The sequence below is a fragment of the Cavia porcellus genome, unplaced genomic scaffold (genome assembly GCF_034190915.1).
Source record: "Cavia porcellus strain 051 isolate PalLab524CR breed Dunkin Hartley unplaced genomic scaffold, mCavPor4.1 scaffold_9, whole genome shotgun sequence".
Lineage (NCBI taxonomy): Eukaryota > Metazoa > Chordata > Mammalia > Rodentia > Caviidae > Cavia > Cavia porcellus.
The window spans coordinates 63396311-63411283 of NW_026947492.1; the positions used below are offsets into that span (position 1 = coordinate 63396311).

Sequence of the window (14973 nt, forward strand, 5' to 3'; positions counted from 1 at the left end):
CTCCCTAAGTTCCGCCCCGTGCGCGCCGGCCCCGCCCCGCGCTGCTCCCGCGCCGTCCGCCCCCCGCCGCTCGCCCCGGCCGGGCCGGGCCGGGCACCCCGGGGTACCCCGGCTCCGATGTGGCCTCCTCGCCACCACCGCTTGGGTGAGTACGAGGACTCACACGCCCGGCAGCCCCAAAGCGGGAGCTCGGCCACGCGGTCCGACCTCCACTGGACCGGGCCCCAGGCTCTGGGTCTCGGTGCCTGCCCTCCTGCTGCACCCACTCAGTTTGCTGGAGCCGCTTCCTTGCGGACGCTTTGAGCTGGCCGCCTCCTTTCCCTCCGACAGGGCACTAGGTGTGCCGGGCTTGAACTCTCCTTTCTTTACTCTGCAGGGCCTCCCGGACAGGTTTCACCCCAGATGTGGCGATGAAGGCCTAGGGGAGCCTCGGAACCTCATAGACTAGTTTCACATCCCAGCTCAGCCAGTTAGAAGCCTGATTTTTGAGTAAGTGCTTATAATCGTTATAAGCCTCAGTTTCCTCTGCTGTAAAATGGAAACATAGACTATGGGGCCTATCTAGTAGATTGTAGCGAGAATTAAAAGACAGTGTATAGCAGTGCCGAGCTGGATGCCTACTGCCTAGCAGACACCCGCAAATGTGGTTTTTGATGGGGTATGGTGGTAGGAAGTTCTCTAGGAACTTTGAAGATGAGGTGGGGATGCTCCTAAGAAAGCAATGTTCAGTTACACGGTACTTAAGAGGAAATTAAAGCTGCCTGGGGTTGAACAGGCAGGTAATGAGCTGCCTGTCTTGAGGTGTGAGAGGCCTTGGAAGTAACCTAAATCTAATGTGATCTTCCCATTGCACAACTATGGAAGCAGGCTCAGAGAGGGTATGTGACCTGTCCAAAGTCACACAGCTAAGAGGGGCCAGGCATACGTCCAAGAAGCGTAACAGATTGTCCTTTATTGTAGTTTTCTGTTTATTTGTTTCTGAGACTGGATGGATTACCACCTCACTCGCCTTCCTGAGAGATAGGACCTTTTCATTCACTGAAGCCCTGTTGATTCCTGAGGGATATGAAGCAGCAGGTTTCTGGCAGAAAAGTTGGAAGGGGTTGAGGTAGATCTACTCCAACTATAGAGTCTGAGTTTGGACAGGGTGGGCAAGGTACTCCTCAGGTATGGAGCGCTCTAAGGGACTTACAGTTCATTTAGGGATGTTCCAAGGAATGTGTTGGGCATCCAAAAATCCCCCGGGGGGGATCTCTGATTCCCACCCCCCACAACACACACACACACAGGGAGAGCAGAACTTGAGAAATTGGCACGGTTTGCCTGATTGATCTTGGCAGAGAGGCTGGTGGGGAAGGTAGATGAGAATGGCAAGCATATCCGTCTTACTCATTTTGGAATGCTAGGACACCACCCAAAATGAGGTCAGAGTTCTTGAGGAAGGGACAAGAGAGCAGAGTTCTGAGGGTGGAGCCAAAAAGAGTTAAGACTTGATTTGGTGAGGCTGTGAGACCAGAAGAACAGGTTCTTTATGTATCTGGATCTTGGCTCCAAGAAGCCTAAGTTCTGGGCTTGCCTTTTCCTTTAGGCTCAGTTTTGAGGAAGGGCTTTTCTCCCTTTGGATCTTGTTTTCTCTATCTTTACAATGGAAACAGGGTTGATGAATCATTTATGTGGGATTTGGTTTTCCCTTTCTTTTTCTTATATATAAAGCACCTCTTTTCTCTCCCTCTCCAAATCCTGATCTTACCTTATTGCCCAGAGCTCTGACCCAGAGGGGAAGGGCTCAAAGAAAGTGAGAGCTGCAGTGTGTAACTCTTTGTAGTCCCTGCATCTCCCTGCTGCTGGCTTTTCTATTGATTTGTTATATGACACTGAGTAAATTCCTGCCTTAGCGTCTCTTTCAATACGTTGAAGGAGGCTGGGTTAGGATTGTTGGTGTATGTCAGTACAATTCCTGACCTGAGGCTACTGCTATTTATGAGGGAGAAATTACTGTCCTCAAGAGCTCTTGCCTAATCTGAGGGGGTGGACAGGCCCCTGGGTACAGGGAAACCTCCAGAAGCTGACCAGGCGGCTCTCTCCTACAAACAGCAAGCCCAGGCGAGTGCCAGGCCTGATTCTGCAAAGCCTTTCACCCTCCGAGCACATGAGGCAGCAGGAGGTCGAGGTTCTGCCAGCTTCCATGGAGTCCCTGCTGCTGTGGACCAGTACTGGACCTGCACAGAGAGCCCAAAAAGGGGCTAGAGGTGCAGGAAAGGACCTGAGCTGGTGGGTGAAGCTATGAGAGCTGATGAGAGATCTTAAGCCTGGGGTTTGAGCCTGAGGTTCAGAAGTTTTGGGGAGGTGATGGGCCATCTACTCTCTGGTTGGTTGTTTTTGGGTTTTAGGGGTTTTGTTTTTGGTTTGTTGGTTTTGTTTATTGAGACAGCATCTTGCTATGCAGTTTAGGCTAGTCTTGAATCCACAATAGAGGCTAGGTGTAAGCCACCATGCCTGGTTTTTGTTTTTGTTTTTTGGTGGTGGTGTTCTTGAAATAATGAGAGATTAGATAAATTAGCCTATAATCCTAGGCCTCTCGGACCAGGCAGCAGTCTGAGGAGAAGGTCTGCCAATATAGTTATTCAGGCTTTATCCCAGTACAGATTGGGTTCATTGTCTTTCCTCTGAAATTGCAGCTGAGTGTTGTTTTGGGATTCTGAGTCAGGCTTCCTCATCCAGGGGAGGAACTGTCCAGGTTTAGGAGACTTTCTTCTCAGAGTCCTCACACTACACCGCAGCTAAGTTGAGGACTGAGCAGACTTTGCCTCTCAGTCCCAGCCCTGCTGCCTGGGGCCCTGACAGCATGCCACTCCATCCTCAGGTCTGACAAGATGTACCAGGTCCCACTGCCGCTGGACCGGGATGGGACCCTGGTCCGGCTCCGCTTCACCTTGGTGGCCCTGGTCACGGTCTGCTGTCCACTTGTCGCCTTCTTCTTCTGCATCCTCTGGTCCCTGCTCTTCCACTTCAAGGAGACAACGGCCACACACTGTGGGGTAGGGTTTGGGGTTTGGGAGCCCTGACACCTCATATTTAGGCCCTTTTTGGATCTGTTTTTAGATCTTAATTCTACTTTTAATCAAGTATCAAGCTCTCCAGTGGGGTCCATCAGACACTTTGGGCCACTTGGAGGTGCTTGAAAATTGAGGACTTAAGGATCAATCTCTACCTTCCATGAAGGTTCTAGGGGTTGGGGCCACTGAGACTGGGCAACCTCCAAATTCAGAACCCAGTCATTACTTCATAGCATATTCAGGAGCCCCAGAGTTTTCTGGAGAGAGAAGAAAAGAGGACTGCGCTAGGGGGCATTTGGGTCCTGTATTATAGAACTGTAAGCTTGTGCCTGTCACTGTGGAAGTGTGTGTGTGTGTGTGTGTGTGTGTGTGTGTGCAGGGGAGAGAAACTGATTCTGGGGGCCATGATGTTTACATGGCTCCGAGTATGGCATGTGTATGAGAGAAACTATTTGCCTATTTGTTTGGGATCTAATTATGTAGATGTGTATGTGTTCTGGGGTGTGTCCCATGCCTTCTAAGATTCTGTAGATGGCAATTTACTCTCTGGAGAGGGTTAGGGGGGTACCAGGGCTGTAAAGGAACATATGAAAATCCTTTCTTGGTTAGGCATTGGAGTAAATGAGATGAGACCTGTGTTGACTGCTGTTTATCCTAGTTCATTCACTGACTCTGTACTACCTGAGACCTAAAAACTGAGTTTTAGTTGGCTGATGTAATATCTAAAATGAGGTTGAGCGGGGTGTGGTGGCATATACCTATAATCCTACTACTCAGGAGGTTGAGGAAAAAGAATCCCAGGCTGGGCAACTTTGTGATTTAGTCAGACCCTGTCACAAGTGAAAAATAAAAAAGTGTTGCACAGAGAGCTCAGTGCAAAGACTCTGGGTTCAATCTTCAGCACTAACAAAAAGATAAAAAACAAAGTGAGTTTGGTGATTCCTGCCCGGTTTCTTTCCAGGGCTAACATAGAGCTGCAGGTAGGAAAAGAATGGAAAAGTCGATTGGAGAGTGTGAAGAGAATAAATTGTCAGGGTGGAAGGCAGGGGAGATGAAATTAGCCTGGAGGCTCTAGATCAGAAAACAGGCAGAGCCTGGACATGGGCCCTTTGGCGCTAGCTTCAGAGAGAGCGCTCCAACTTCCTGTAAAGGGCATCTGCTACAGAGGAAGGGCTAGGACTAGCAGAGCAGTTTGCCTAGGATTTTGGGGTGGAGGCCTTCTCCTTTTGTTCACATGACTTTAAGGTTTCTCCTCCTGATTTGTCCATGGGTAGACATGAGCCTTGAGTTCTAGGCACCCATCTGATGAGACTTGAAACTGGAGCTATCAAAAGAAACAGGACTGGAAGAAAAAGAAGTGACCAGGTGATCTGAAGGGAAGCATCACCCTTTCCTGATCTAATACTTACCTTAGGTCATGTATCAAATATTCCCATTTCTCTAGATAACTCATGCCCATCCTAAAATTTTTCCTAAGATATGTCATCCCCTAGAAAGCTTCTCCTTGCCTTCTTAGATCAGACTTAATCACTTTCTTCTCTGGGTGCTTTCAGTTCCTTGTTATCTTTCCTTATTTCTTTCTTTCATGGTATTGGGGCTTGAACCCAGGGTCTTTATACTGAGCTATTATCCTCACACTCTCTTTTTTTTTTTTTTTTTTTTGGTCTTTTTTGTTTTTACCGGTACCAGGGATCAAACTCAGGACTGCCTGCTTCCAAGGCAGGCGCTTATGCCGCTGAGCTAAATCCCCAGGCCCCTATCCCCACACTCTTTAAAAAAATAATTTTTTTGGAGACAGAGTCTCACTTATCTATCTCTCATACATTTCTGTCATATCATACTTGTACTTATATCTATCTTGTCCATCAGACCAGGATCTCCTTGAGGGTAGGCACTCTGTCTGAGTCAGGAGGTATTTGTTGAGTAAATAGGAACTCATCGCCTTCTCTTGACCTTACCCCCAGCCCAGTGCCCTAAGAAAAGTAAGGCATGATATAAGGTAATTGTAGTTCAAATAAATGATAATATTTGTATAGCACAAGCCTCGCCCTGAGGGCTAATGGGATCAATACCCTTAGCATACCTTGCATCTATTACCTACTCTTGGTATACTAACTAGATAACAAAGATATGGGAGTTGCCAGAGGGGTACTAGGCTGACTGATCTTGGGAGTATTTTATTTTATTTTTTTTTTTAATTGGTAACAGGGACCTAACTCATGACTGCCTGCTTGCAAGGCAGGCGCTTATGCTGCTGAGCTAAATCCCCAGCCCCAGGAGTATTTTATTTCTACCTCCTGGAACTCCCCTGTTGGATCCAACTGGAACTTTTCATATATGTTTTGAATTTTCCATCTAGAATATGTCAGGAATGGCCAATCCTAGGAATGAAAGAAACAGCTTAGTCCAACACATCAGTAATTGATAACTTTGTGTCTGCTTGCACATCCCTAGTGACGGGGAGCTTCCTTCCTCTTTGGGTAACCTATTCTTTTTTTTTTGGTATCAGGGATCAAACTCATGACCTCGAGCCAGCCACACAGGTACTTGCCCTTGCACCACTGAGCTAAATCCCTGGCCTCTGGGTAACCTATTGTAAAGCAGTTTTAATAACGAATATTTAACTGGGTGTGGTGGTACACACCTGCAATCCCAGCTCTCAGAGGCTGAAGCAGGAGGATTGTGGCAAGTTTGAGATCAGCCTGGGCTATAAAGGAGGTCAAGGCCAGTTTGAACTGCATAGCGAAACCCTGTTTCAAAAAGACTAAATAAATAAAGATAACTAATATTTAACAAGCTCTTTCTTGCGGTAAGTACAGATTTTCTTTCTGGTGATTTCTACTCTTGTCTCTGGTTCTACTTTGATAGCCATAGAGATACTTTCTTCTCATAGCTTTAGGTCAGCCCTGCAGAAACAAGAAGGCAGCAGTGGGGATCCCCGAGTCTGTCTTAAAGAGCACAGCTCTATTATCAGGCAGCCTTCCCAGGACATTGCCTCCTCTTCACCCTGAGTGTAGCCTTGGACTTGATTCAGTTGGTAACTAGCATTTCCTCTATGCCAGACCTTGATTTGGGCTTAGGACTTCAGGTGCTCTGGGCAGTAGAGTCAAAAGCAGGATTGTTCATTCCTCTTACTGGCGTTGAGACATCTATTAATGCACCTGAACTTCCATTAGCTATAGGTAAAGGCTGGACACTGATACTCAATATTGGGTCTTGTTCTGTTACAACAGAATTAGCCAGTTACTCACTGGTTTCAAGATATACATAGTGAGTCCTGTGATCCCATTCTGCCTTCTCCTTTTTCCTTCCTAGAAACCTGCCTGTATTCCTGAACACAGCCCTCGCAAAGATCTCCACCCCCACCCCTGGCAAAGAAGCCCCAGTGGGCTGACCTCAGCCACTATCTTTTTGTACTGTTGCAGAGTGTTCCTGGATTTATGACACGGCTTGTTGATCTTGAGAAGGCTGTGTGCTGGGCAGGCATGGAGAACTGGGCTCTGTGGGCGGGAGGGCAGGAGTTGAGGGTGGGACCTGCAGGCTTGGAGCAGTCTCAGTCTGGCTAGAGCCTTCAATCCAAGCTCCAGATTCTTCACCATCCAATGTGAGTGTTACCTAGTGAGACCTCGTCCCTGATAAGGAGCTGGATCAGTGGACTGGGGTCTTCATAATGAAGGGAAGTATGAGTCCCAAGGGGAGATCTGGTTCTGGGCCTGTTAATAGAAAGCTTTATCCGTCTGTCTCAATTGGTCAATCGGTTGTAGTGGTCTGGAGAGTAGTTGTGGGGAGTTCTTTGCCAGGAGGGAGGAGAAAGTGATGAAACCCAGGTCCTGGGTCTGCGTCTGACCTGGACAGAAGCTTCTTAAGTTGGCCCCACCAACTGAGTGGAGAAAGCCCCCATGACCCTCAGCTTCCCCCAAACTTTTCTTTGGGAGACATGGTCTTTTTAGAGAGGGAGGAGATGGGAATCTGGGCCTCTGCAGAGTCCTTGATATTATGGGATCAGGGTCCTGCTGGCCTGAGGCATGGCTCATTCAGACCCTGAGGGTGGGAGGGCTGGCAGACTGTGGCCCCCACTGAAATGGGTTGTAGGACACTCCCACCATTCCTTGCTAGTTGAATTTGGGTGAGGAAGAGGAATGCGTAGGTCAGGGTCAGTGGGAGGGCTGTAGCCATTTTTAGCCAAGGCTCCTTTGTGCAAGATACTCTGCTCAATTCAGTCTTTTCTTCTCATATTTTTATTGATACTGTTGTGCATGTGTGTATATGAGATTGAACTCAGTGCCTTTTGCATGCTAGGCAAGAACGACCACTGAGCTACATCCTGAGCCCTTTTGATACATGTTTGCAGAACATAATGATTACATTCCTTGTGGGCAGTTGGTTCATATACATAACACATTGTAATTTTTTTTCTTTTTTTTTTTCTGAGTCTTAAGCTATTAAGTGACAAGAAGCTATTTTTTGATTCTGACAAGGTTCTGGATCTCAGTCTGCCTTTCTGTAAGATTGGAAGAATAACCTTTGCACTTCTAATCCTTCTCCTTAGGGGCTGTCAGGGTTGTAAGAGTGAGATGAGCTATCAGAGTTCTTACATCTAGGCCTCTGGGAGCTTCTACTCAGTGTGCTTAGGGTTCCTAAGAGCTGTCCATGCCACTCCACTTCTGCCTCTCTCTGTACCTCCTCTTCTGCACAGTCTTCTTCTCCATATGCCCTTTCTACCATTTTTAGTTTTCTTCATACTCTAAGTGTGCTAAGGGCTTCCCTTTTCCAGACTCAGGTGTCCCACCAGGCCCCAAGTTGTATTCCTTGCCCTGCTTGGGCCACTCCCTACAGGATGTTCTCTGCGACTTCCCAGCCCTTGGACCCCGATGCGACCGTGTTCCGGCTGCGATTTACAACCATGGTCTGTTGGGTCATCACTTTCCCTGTGTTCGGCTTCTTCTACTGCATCATCTGGTCTCTGGTGTTCCACTTTGAGTACACAGTGGCCACTGACTGTGGGGTGAGTGCCAGGCTTCCCAGAACCTGGGTTAAGGCTAGGTCAGCACATAGTGGTAAGTAGAAATCAGAGTGGGAAAGACACAGAAGGTTAGAGAGGAGAAAGGCAAAAGGATGGAGAATAAGACTGAGTCTCAGTATAGTCACAGTCCTTCAAGAACTGGAAGAGGAATCAGGTGTAGTGGTGTAATCCCAGCACTCAGGTGGCTGAGGGAGGAGGATTGCTGCAAGTTTGAGACCAGCCTGGGCTACAAAGTGAGCTCAAGGCCAGCCTGACCTGCATAGCAAGAGCCTGTCTCAAAAAGACAGAGAAGGCTGGGGATACAGATTTGGCACAGCGCCTGCCTGGCAGGCATGAACTCGTGAGTTTGAGTCCCAGTACAGGAAAAAGTGTGTGTGTGTGTATGTGTGTGTGTGTGTGTGTGTGTGTGTGTGTGTGTACATATGGGTTAGAAGAAGATTAAGTTCAGCCTAGATGGACTCCAGCTTCCAAGGTCAGTCCTGAGGGTCAGGGGCAGAGAAGTTCTGTGTCCGAGGCACCTAGCTGAACATGGACTTGCCCTCAGATTTCATTTCTGCAAGAAGCAGTTCTTAGATACAGTCATAACATAGTAAGTTGGGATTTTTGTTGTGATAAACATGAACACAGGGACTTTAAGGGCTCATGGGAGACTCTTAATTCCAAGTAGACATTGGGGAAGGCTTCCTTCTTAGAGGCAAAGGTGTTGTTGTTTGTAGGTGGTGACAATGGTGGTGATGGTGGTACAGAAAGGTTTTTATGGACATTAGGCTGACAATTTGAATTTTATCCTGGAGCAGGGGCAAGAGAAAGCCTTGGAAAGATTTCAAGTAGGAAAAGGGCCATGATCAGATTTGAGCTTTGAAAGATGACTATAATTCTTGTGTGAAGAACAGACTAAAAGGAAAGGACAAGAGTAGGGAGACCATGTATCTCAGCACTTTGGAGGCTGAGATAGGAGGGTAGTTCAAGTTTGAGATCAGTCTGGGCTACAAAATGAGCTCAAGACCAGCCTGAACTGCATAGTGAGACCCTGTCTCAAAAAGACTAAAGAGAGGGGCTGGGGGTTTAGCTCAGCAGCATAAGTGCCTGCCTTGAAAGCAGGCAGTCGTGAGTTCGATCCCTGGTACCGATAAGAAGGAAAAAGACAAAAAAAAAAAAAAAAAAAAAGACTAAAGAGAGAGAGAGAGAGAGAAGACCAGGGGGATATTAGTGCGTGGCTAATACTACTGGAGGCCAGAGCTAAGGTGAGTACTGTGAAGACGGGGAAGATGAAGTTCAGAGAGGAGCAGCAAGAAGAATTTACAGGAACTAGAGTTTTGTCCAGTTGCTAAGAGGGGGATAGGCAACAAGGAAGATAGAGAAGTCATCTATAATTTGAGGAGACTTTATCTGAGGCCAAAGAAATGATCTCTAATGGCAGAATCTGATGGAGGAGTTTTTAGAACTCTCCCTTTATGAGTTTTTCTTCCATTGCCCTGGTAGGAAGGAGTTATCTACCTGGCCCTAGTACTTTTTTTTAGCTCTGTACTCATGAGGAGGTTTGGGCTGAGCTGGTAGCTCCCTGTGTTACTTGTTGTTGGTAGAGTTTGTGGGTGGATAATTTATGTGCTTGGGATGGGAGTAGAAGGAGGGGGGTATATGGATCTGAGTGTGTGTGTGTGTGTGTGTGTGTGTGTGTGTGTGTGTTACGTAAGAGACAGTCCCTGCTCTTAGAATCCCACCTCTCCTCCTAATCAGAGAGAAATTTGTGAAGACTAGCCATCAGAGGGTCTTCATCCCCACCCCTACTTCCTCCAGCTTCATTATTTATCTATCCAATTATCAGTCAGAGTTCAGTGCCCTTGAATGCTTCAAACTGTCCAGTTACGCTTTAGGCACTAGTCCTGCTCACTTAAGCTAACTGAGATTAGGGAACAGTCTTCAGAACGAGGCAATAGAGGCAACACTTTCACTAATCTAACTTGGGAACAGAGAGGCTAACATATCAGTTAAGGAGAGCAGGAGGTCTGTCTTGGGTACCATCTCTCATGAGAAGGCCTTCTTATGCCAAATGGCCATGTAGCTCACAGCATCTTGCAGGCTTTTCAAGAAAGCACTTACTGTACTCACTGTGTGGGAAATCCTGCAGATGGCTTTGCATGTGTTAGAAATTCATAGTTACCCTGCAAGGTAGGTGGTGTTATACCCATTACCAGCTTGGAAACTGGAGCTCAGAGAGGTGAAATGCATTGCTCAGAGTCACACAGATAATAAAGGGAGAGCTGGGACACAGACTTAGCTTTGTGAAGTTGCAAAGCTTCATGCTGGTTTTTTACTGATTAGTCAGTAAATATCTGAATTTGTCTGAAGCTATGGTACCTCAAGCCATGGCTTCAACAGCGGGGTCTTCTCATTGAGAAGACTGTAGTTTTCTCTAACAGTGTTGAGGGGAACCCATCTCCTCTTTTGTGGAGACTCTGAAGTGCCTCACTGACCCTCCCACAAGCCCAGCCCTTGCTTGTAAATCACCACCAGTATTGCTACCACAAGATTCATTTAACATCTTCCTTGGAATAAAGGAAGGAACCTTCCAGAATTTCATCCCTAAAGACTGGTCCCTGTATATTTTGAGTAGGGTCATTCTCTTGCTGGGTTGCTGGGCTCTGACACTGCTCTGGCCCTTGTTGAGTGTCTAAAAATATTCACAAAAAGTGTGGGCAGTGGTCTGCCAGCTTCTAGTTTGGGTATCTTAAAGATGCAGATTTTCAAGTTCTAAACCCACATTTTCACACAACTACCCAGTGAGTTTTATGTGTTATTAAAGTTTGCAAAGTCCTGTGGGGTGTGGTGGCACATGCCTGTAATCTCAGCACTCGGGAGACTGAGGCAGGAGGATTACCATGAGTTGCGAGGCCAACCTGAACTACATAGCAAGACCCTGTCTCAAAACAAAACAATAAAATTTGCAAAGTACTGTTGTATACCGGGAGTTTAAGAGATCCTTCTTCTGCTGGGTGTGGTGCTATGTTTGTAATCCCAGCACTTGGGAGGCCGAGGCAGAAGGATTGCTGTGAGTTCAAAGCCATTCTGATTTTTTTTTTTTTTTTTTTGTCTTTTTCTTTTTTATCGGTACCGGGGATCGAACTCATGACTGCCTGCTTGCAAGGCAGGTGCTCATGCCGCTGAGCTAAATCCCCAGCCCCCTCAAAGCCATTCTGAATTAAATAGCAAAAGGCAAGGGGAGAGAAAGTCAGACATCTCCACACTGCTCATTGTAGTCCTATAAGTACCACCACCCCCTTCTTTCTCAGCCTGAAGAAGTAAGGTTGCAGTGTTTTCAGGAATGAGGAGTTCCAGGCACTGAGAAAGATGGAAAGGAGAAATGCATAAGAACAAGGTCATTTTCCTCAGGCCAGGTTAGAAGCACCCACTTTCTTAAACATGAACAGGATAGAGATACCTTTCTGGTCTATCTCATGGAACCCTCTATCACCTTAGCAGCCCTGCCCAGAGGAATGAATGAAGCAGGGAGCACTAACAGGAGCAGCTCAGTACTTTTCAAAAGGATAGATTGTCAGTAACTCATCTCTCAGGACTGAATCTGGAGTTCTAGATTACTGAGATTTCCATAGGGAATCCATCTCCAGACTCCGGACTCCAGGAATAGGGAGCACCTGAACCTCACAAACTGCCCATAAGCGCAGGTTCCACTTTGTAGGGAGATAGAGAAGGCTAGCCCTGCCCCTGCATAGACCCCAGGCTAGCTGGGAAACAGACCTGCACACACTGAGCAGGACCTGGAAAGGAAAGGTTGGGGTGGGGCTGGGGTTGCTAAAGGAGAACTTCTGGAAAGGAAGGGGCTGGGCCTTCTGAGGGCCTGTGACTGACTTGGGGAGGGCTAGGGGAGACCCCCATCCCAGATGCGGCCCACTCCCTAGGTACCCAACTATCTACCTTCGGTGAGCTCAGCCATTGGTGGGGAGGTACCCCAGCGTTATGTGTGGCGCTTCTGCATCGGCCTGCACTCGGCGCCACGCTTCCTGGTGGCCTTCGCTTACTGGAACCACTACCTCGGTTGCGCCTCCCCGTGTCCTGGCTACCGCCTGCTCTGCCGCCTGAACTTCAGCCTCAACGTCATCGAGAACCTTGCGCTGCTAGTGCTCACCTATGTCTCCTCCTCCGAGGACTTCAGTGGGTGCTCAGAGGAGGGACGGGTGGAGAAGGGCTCGGGAAGGGGACGGACTGCCCCTTCTTGCACACAGACCTTCCTACCCTGGGGTGAGGGCGCTTCTGGCTATGGGCACACCATCCTCTCTCCCTCCAGCCATCCATGAAAATGCTTTCATTGTGTTCATCGCGGCATCCCTCAGTCACATGCTCCTCACCTGCGTTCTCTGGCGGCTGACCAAGAAGCACACAGTAAGTCAGGAGGTACGGTCTAAACTTACTGGGCGCCAGGTGCCCAGAAGAAAATCAAGGACATCTGTCCTTAGGATGTGGGTAATGAAGACGTGGGAACTGGAGGGTTGTTTAGTTTTGTTTTTGTTTTGGGAGAGGGTCTTGCTCTGAGATTCAGGCTGGCCTTGAACTTACTATGTATGTAGCCCTGGCCTTCTCAGCCTCCTGAGCCAGCGCTGCTGGGCTTATTGGCATGTACCATCACTCCCTGCTAGACTGGAGTTTTTTTTTTTTTTTTTTTTTTTTAAATCGGTACCAGGGATCGAACTCACAACTACCTGCTTGCAAGGCAGGCGCCTATGCCACTGAGCTAAATCCCCAGCCCTAGACTGGAGTTTTAATAGGAACCTTGGCAGAGGGGTATGGTATTGGTGTGGGAGCTGAGGCTTGGGTTAAAGGGTGATTGATCTGTCAGAATCTAGTACTATGTTTAGGTAATATGGCAGATGACCGTTTAGTGATGAAGGCTCCAACTAGGGAGATTGAGTGGTAGCATCTGCGCTCCAGTATGGTAAAGACACTTTGGCAGGGGACTGCAGGGGACTAATAATTGTAGTGCCCCATCAGCATCCATGCCTTTCCCTGCCCTATAGTACATGGAAGTGCTGATTTGGTGGGTGACCATGTAACTTTCATACTCTTTGCCTCTGAAATTAAAGGGACAGGGATCTTCCCATTATCAGTTTCCAAAATGCAGGTGTATGACCTGCTCATCATTCCTGTTGGTACCACCTTCTATGATTACTGTGGGAGCCAAGGGAGGGAAAGCTCTGTCCTTAGGAGCTGGGGACAAGAGGGGAGGCTGTCCATGAACACAGTACAAGCTCCAGAGTGATCTGATAGCCCATCCCCTAGGACCGCAAGTCCTACAGCTGGAAACAGCGGCTCTTTATCATCAACTTCGTCGCCTTCTTCTCTGCTCTGGCTGTCTACTTCCGGCACAACATGTATTGTGAGGCTGGAGGTAAGGCCAGGCTAACATTTATAGATGGTCATAAGTGACAAGGGGGCATTGGTTGTCACTGTGTTTTGGTGTGCTAATAGTATCGCAATTTAAGGGACTTGTAAAAGGGGTAACAGGAAGTTCATCATGCCCTGTTCCTTGTGTTCTTGTAACAGTTTACACCATCTTTGCCATCCTGGAGTACACCGTTGTCCTAACCAACATGGCATTCCACATGACAGCATGGTGGGACTTTGGGAACAAAGAGCTGCTCATATCTTCTCAGCCCGAAGAAAAGCGATTCTAAACCCCTCTGCTGCTGGAAGAGAGCCCAATGTTGAGAAACAAGAAACAACTCTGGCCTTCCCTATCTTGTTATTTCCTTTCTGGGCCCTTTGAAGCTGGGGGAGGGAGAAGGGTAGAAGGGCATAGCATAAGGCTGATCCCAGCACTGCTGGTTTCTTTTCCTCAACCCTCAGAGGCACAGGAACCTTCAAGTAACACCACCCTTAACTGAGAAGACCCAAGAAGCCAAGCTGGCAGGAGAGCTCCACCTCTTGGTGCTAAAAAATCTCAAGGTTTATAACCACCATGTAGTTTCTGGCCTTTATACACCCACCTTTCTCTGAGGCTGGGTACCACTGAGAAGTGTCTGTTACCTGAAAACCACAGCTGCGTCTCTCCGGGTCACTCCCCTAACTTGTCTAGTGATCTACTATGTGCATCCAGGCTGTGGCCATAGTCCTGTTGAGACTGCTCAGGTGTCCTATCCTGACCTCACTTCTTTGAACTGGTATGTGCTCTAGCATGTGTACTCTTTCCTATCTGACCCTTGGTGTATTCAGATACATGATAGGGGCAGGTGTGCTGTCTGATTTCCATGGGTTCTGCAGTGCGGCTCATCTCTGATGAGGTGGTGTTCTATACCTGAAGGATGACCGTCCAGGAAAAGCACCATCATAGCATGTGTTGCCCTTCATTTCTGAAATCACTAGCTTACAGACCCTGGGGTGGAGGGGTCAGAGACATAACTCCCTAGCCTAAAATGGGTTCCGTGGTGTCCCTCTATGTCCCCTAGTCCCCTGAACTCTGAGCTTTTGTGCTTGTACATTTTATTGCAAATAAAAATAAATTTTTGATTTTTGCCAATAATATGGGGCAGTCTTGCTAGCCTCAGGATTCGTATCTTTGATAAGTACTTAACTTGAAGGATGGACTCAGAATGGGGTAATAAATCCATGGCAGGGTATTCTAAAACACACACAGTGAGAGAGACAGAAACAAAGTTTTTAGGTTCAGTCTCCTGAAGCTGGTCTAAACATCTACTTTGGTGAGCAGGAATGACAGCTGTCCTTGTAACAACCAGGCCTGGAAGCCATGCCTGGGAGTTCTCAGTTGGGAAGCCTATGTTTCAGCTGCAACATATGTCAGGGAAGATCTGTCCCCATGGAGGTGTAAGGAAGCTGCTCTCAGGATGACTAAGAGCACCCGCCTTCAAGCTGATGGCTCTCAAC

At 47.8% G+C, this 14973-nt stretch overlaps 2 protein-coding genes across 13 annotated transcripts in view; both read left to right on the top strand.

The window, feature by feature from the left end:
* Positions 1 to 5: 5 nt before the first annotated feature.
* On the top strand, positions 6 to 14611 carry Pgap2 (post-GPI attachment to proteins 2). Of its 12 annotated transcripts, none has more exons than XM_013145380.2 (9): positions 6 to 145; positions 377 to 489; positions 2095 to 2271; positions 2864 to 3038; positions 7915 to 8061; positions 11997 to 12249; positions 12383 to 12489; positions 13372 to 13480; positions 13636 to 14611. In XM_013145380.2, the coding sequence occupies exons 3-9, from the start codon at positions 2150 to 2152 to the stop codon at positions 13764 to 13766; spliced, it is 1044 nt and encodes a 347-aa protein (XP_013000834.1). In that variant the 5' UTR covers positions 6 to 145; positions 377 to 489; positions 2095 to 2149; the 3' UTR covers positions 13767 to 14611. The 12 variants fall into 12 exon arrangements, with proteins under 12 accessions (XP_013000834.1, XP_013000836.1, XP_013000839.1 ...); XM_013145382.2 differs by having other exon boundaries at positions 12383 to 12477; XM_013145385.2 differs by lacking the exon at positions 2095 to 2271 and having other exon boundaries at positions 7893 to 8061.
* Stim1 (stromal interaction molecule 1) overlaps positions 35 to 14973 on the top strand; it is a 231260-nt gene continuing 216321 nt past the window's right edge. Inside the window, exon 1 of the mRNA XM_063256600.1 lies at positions 35 to 145. Within this exon, the coding sequence (XP_063112670.1) occupies positions 118 to 145 (28 nt within the window). The 5' untranslated portion in view covers positions 35 to 117. The remainder of the gene's footprint in view (positions 146 to 14973) is intronic.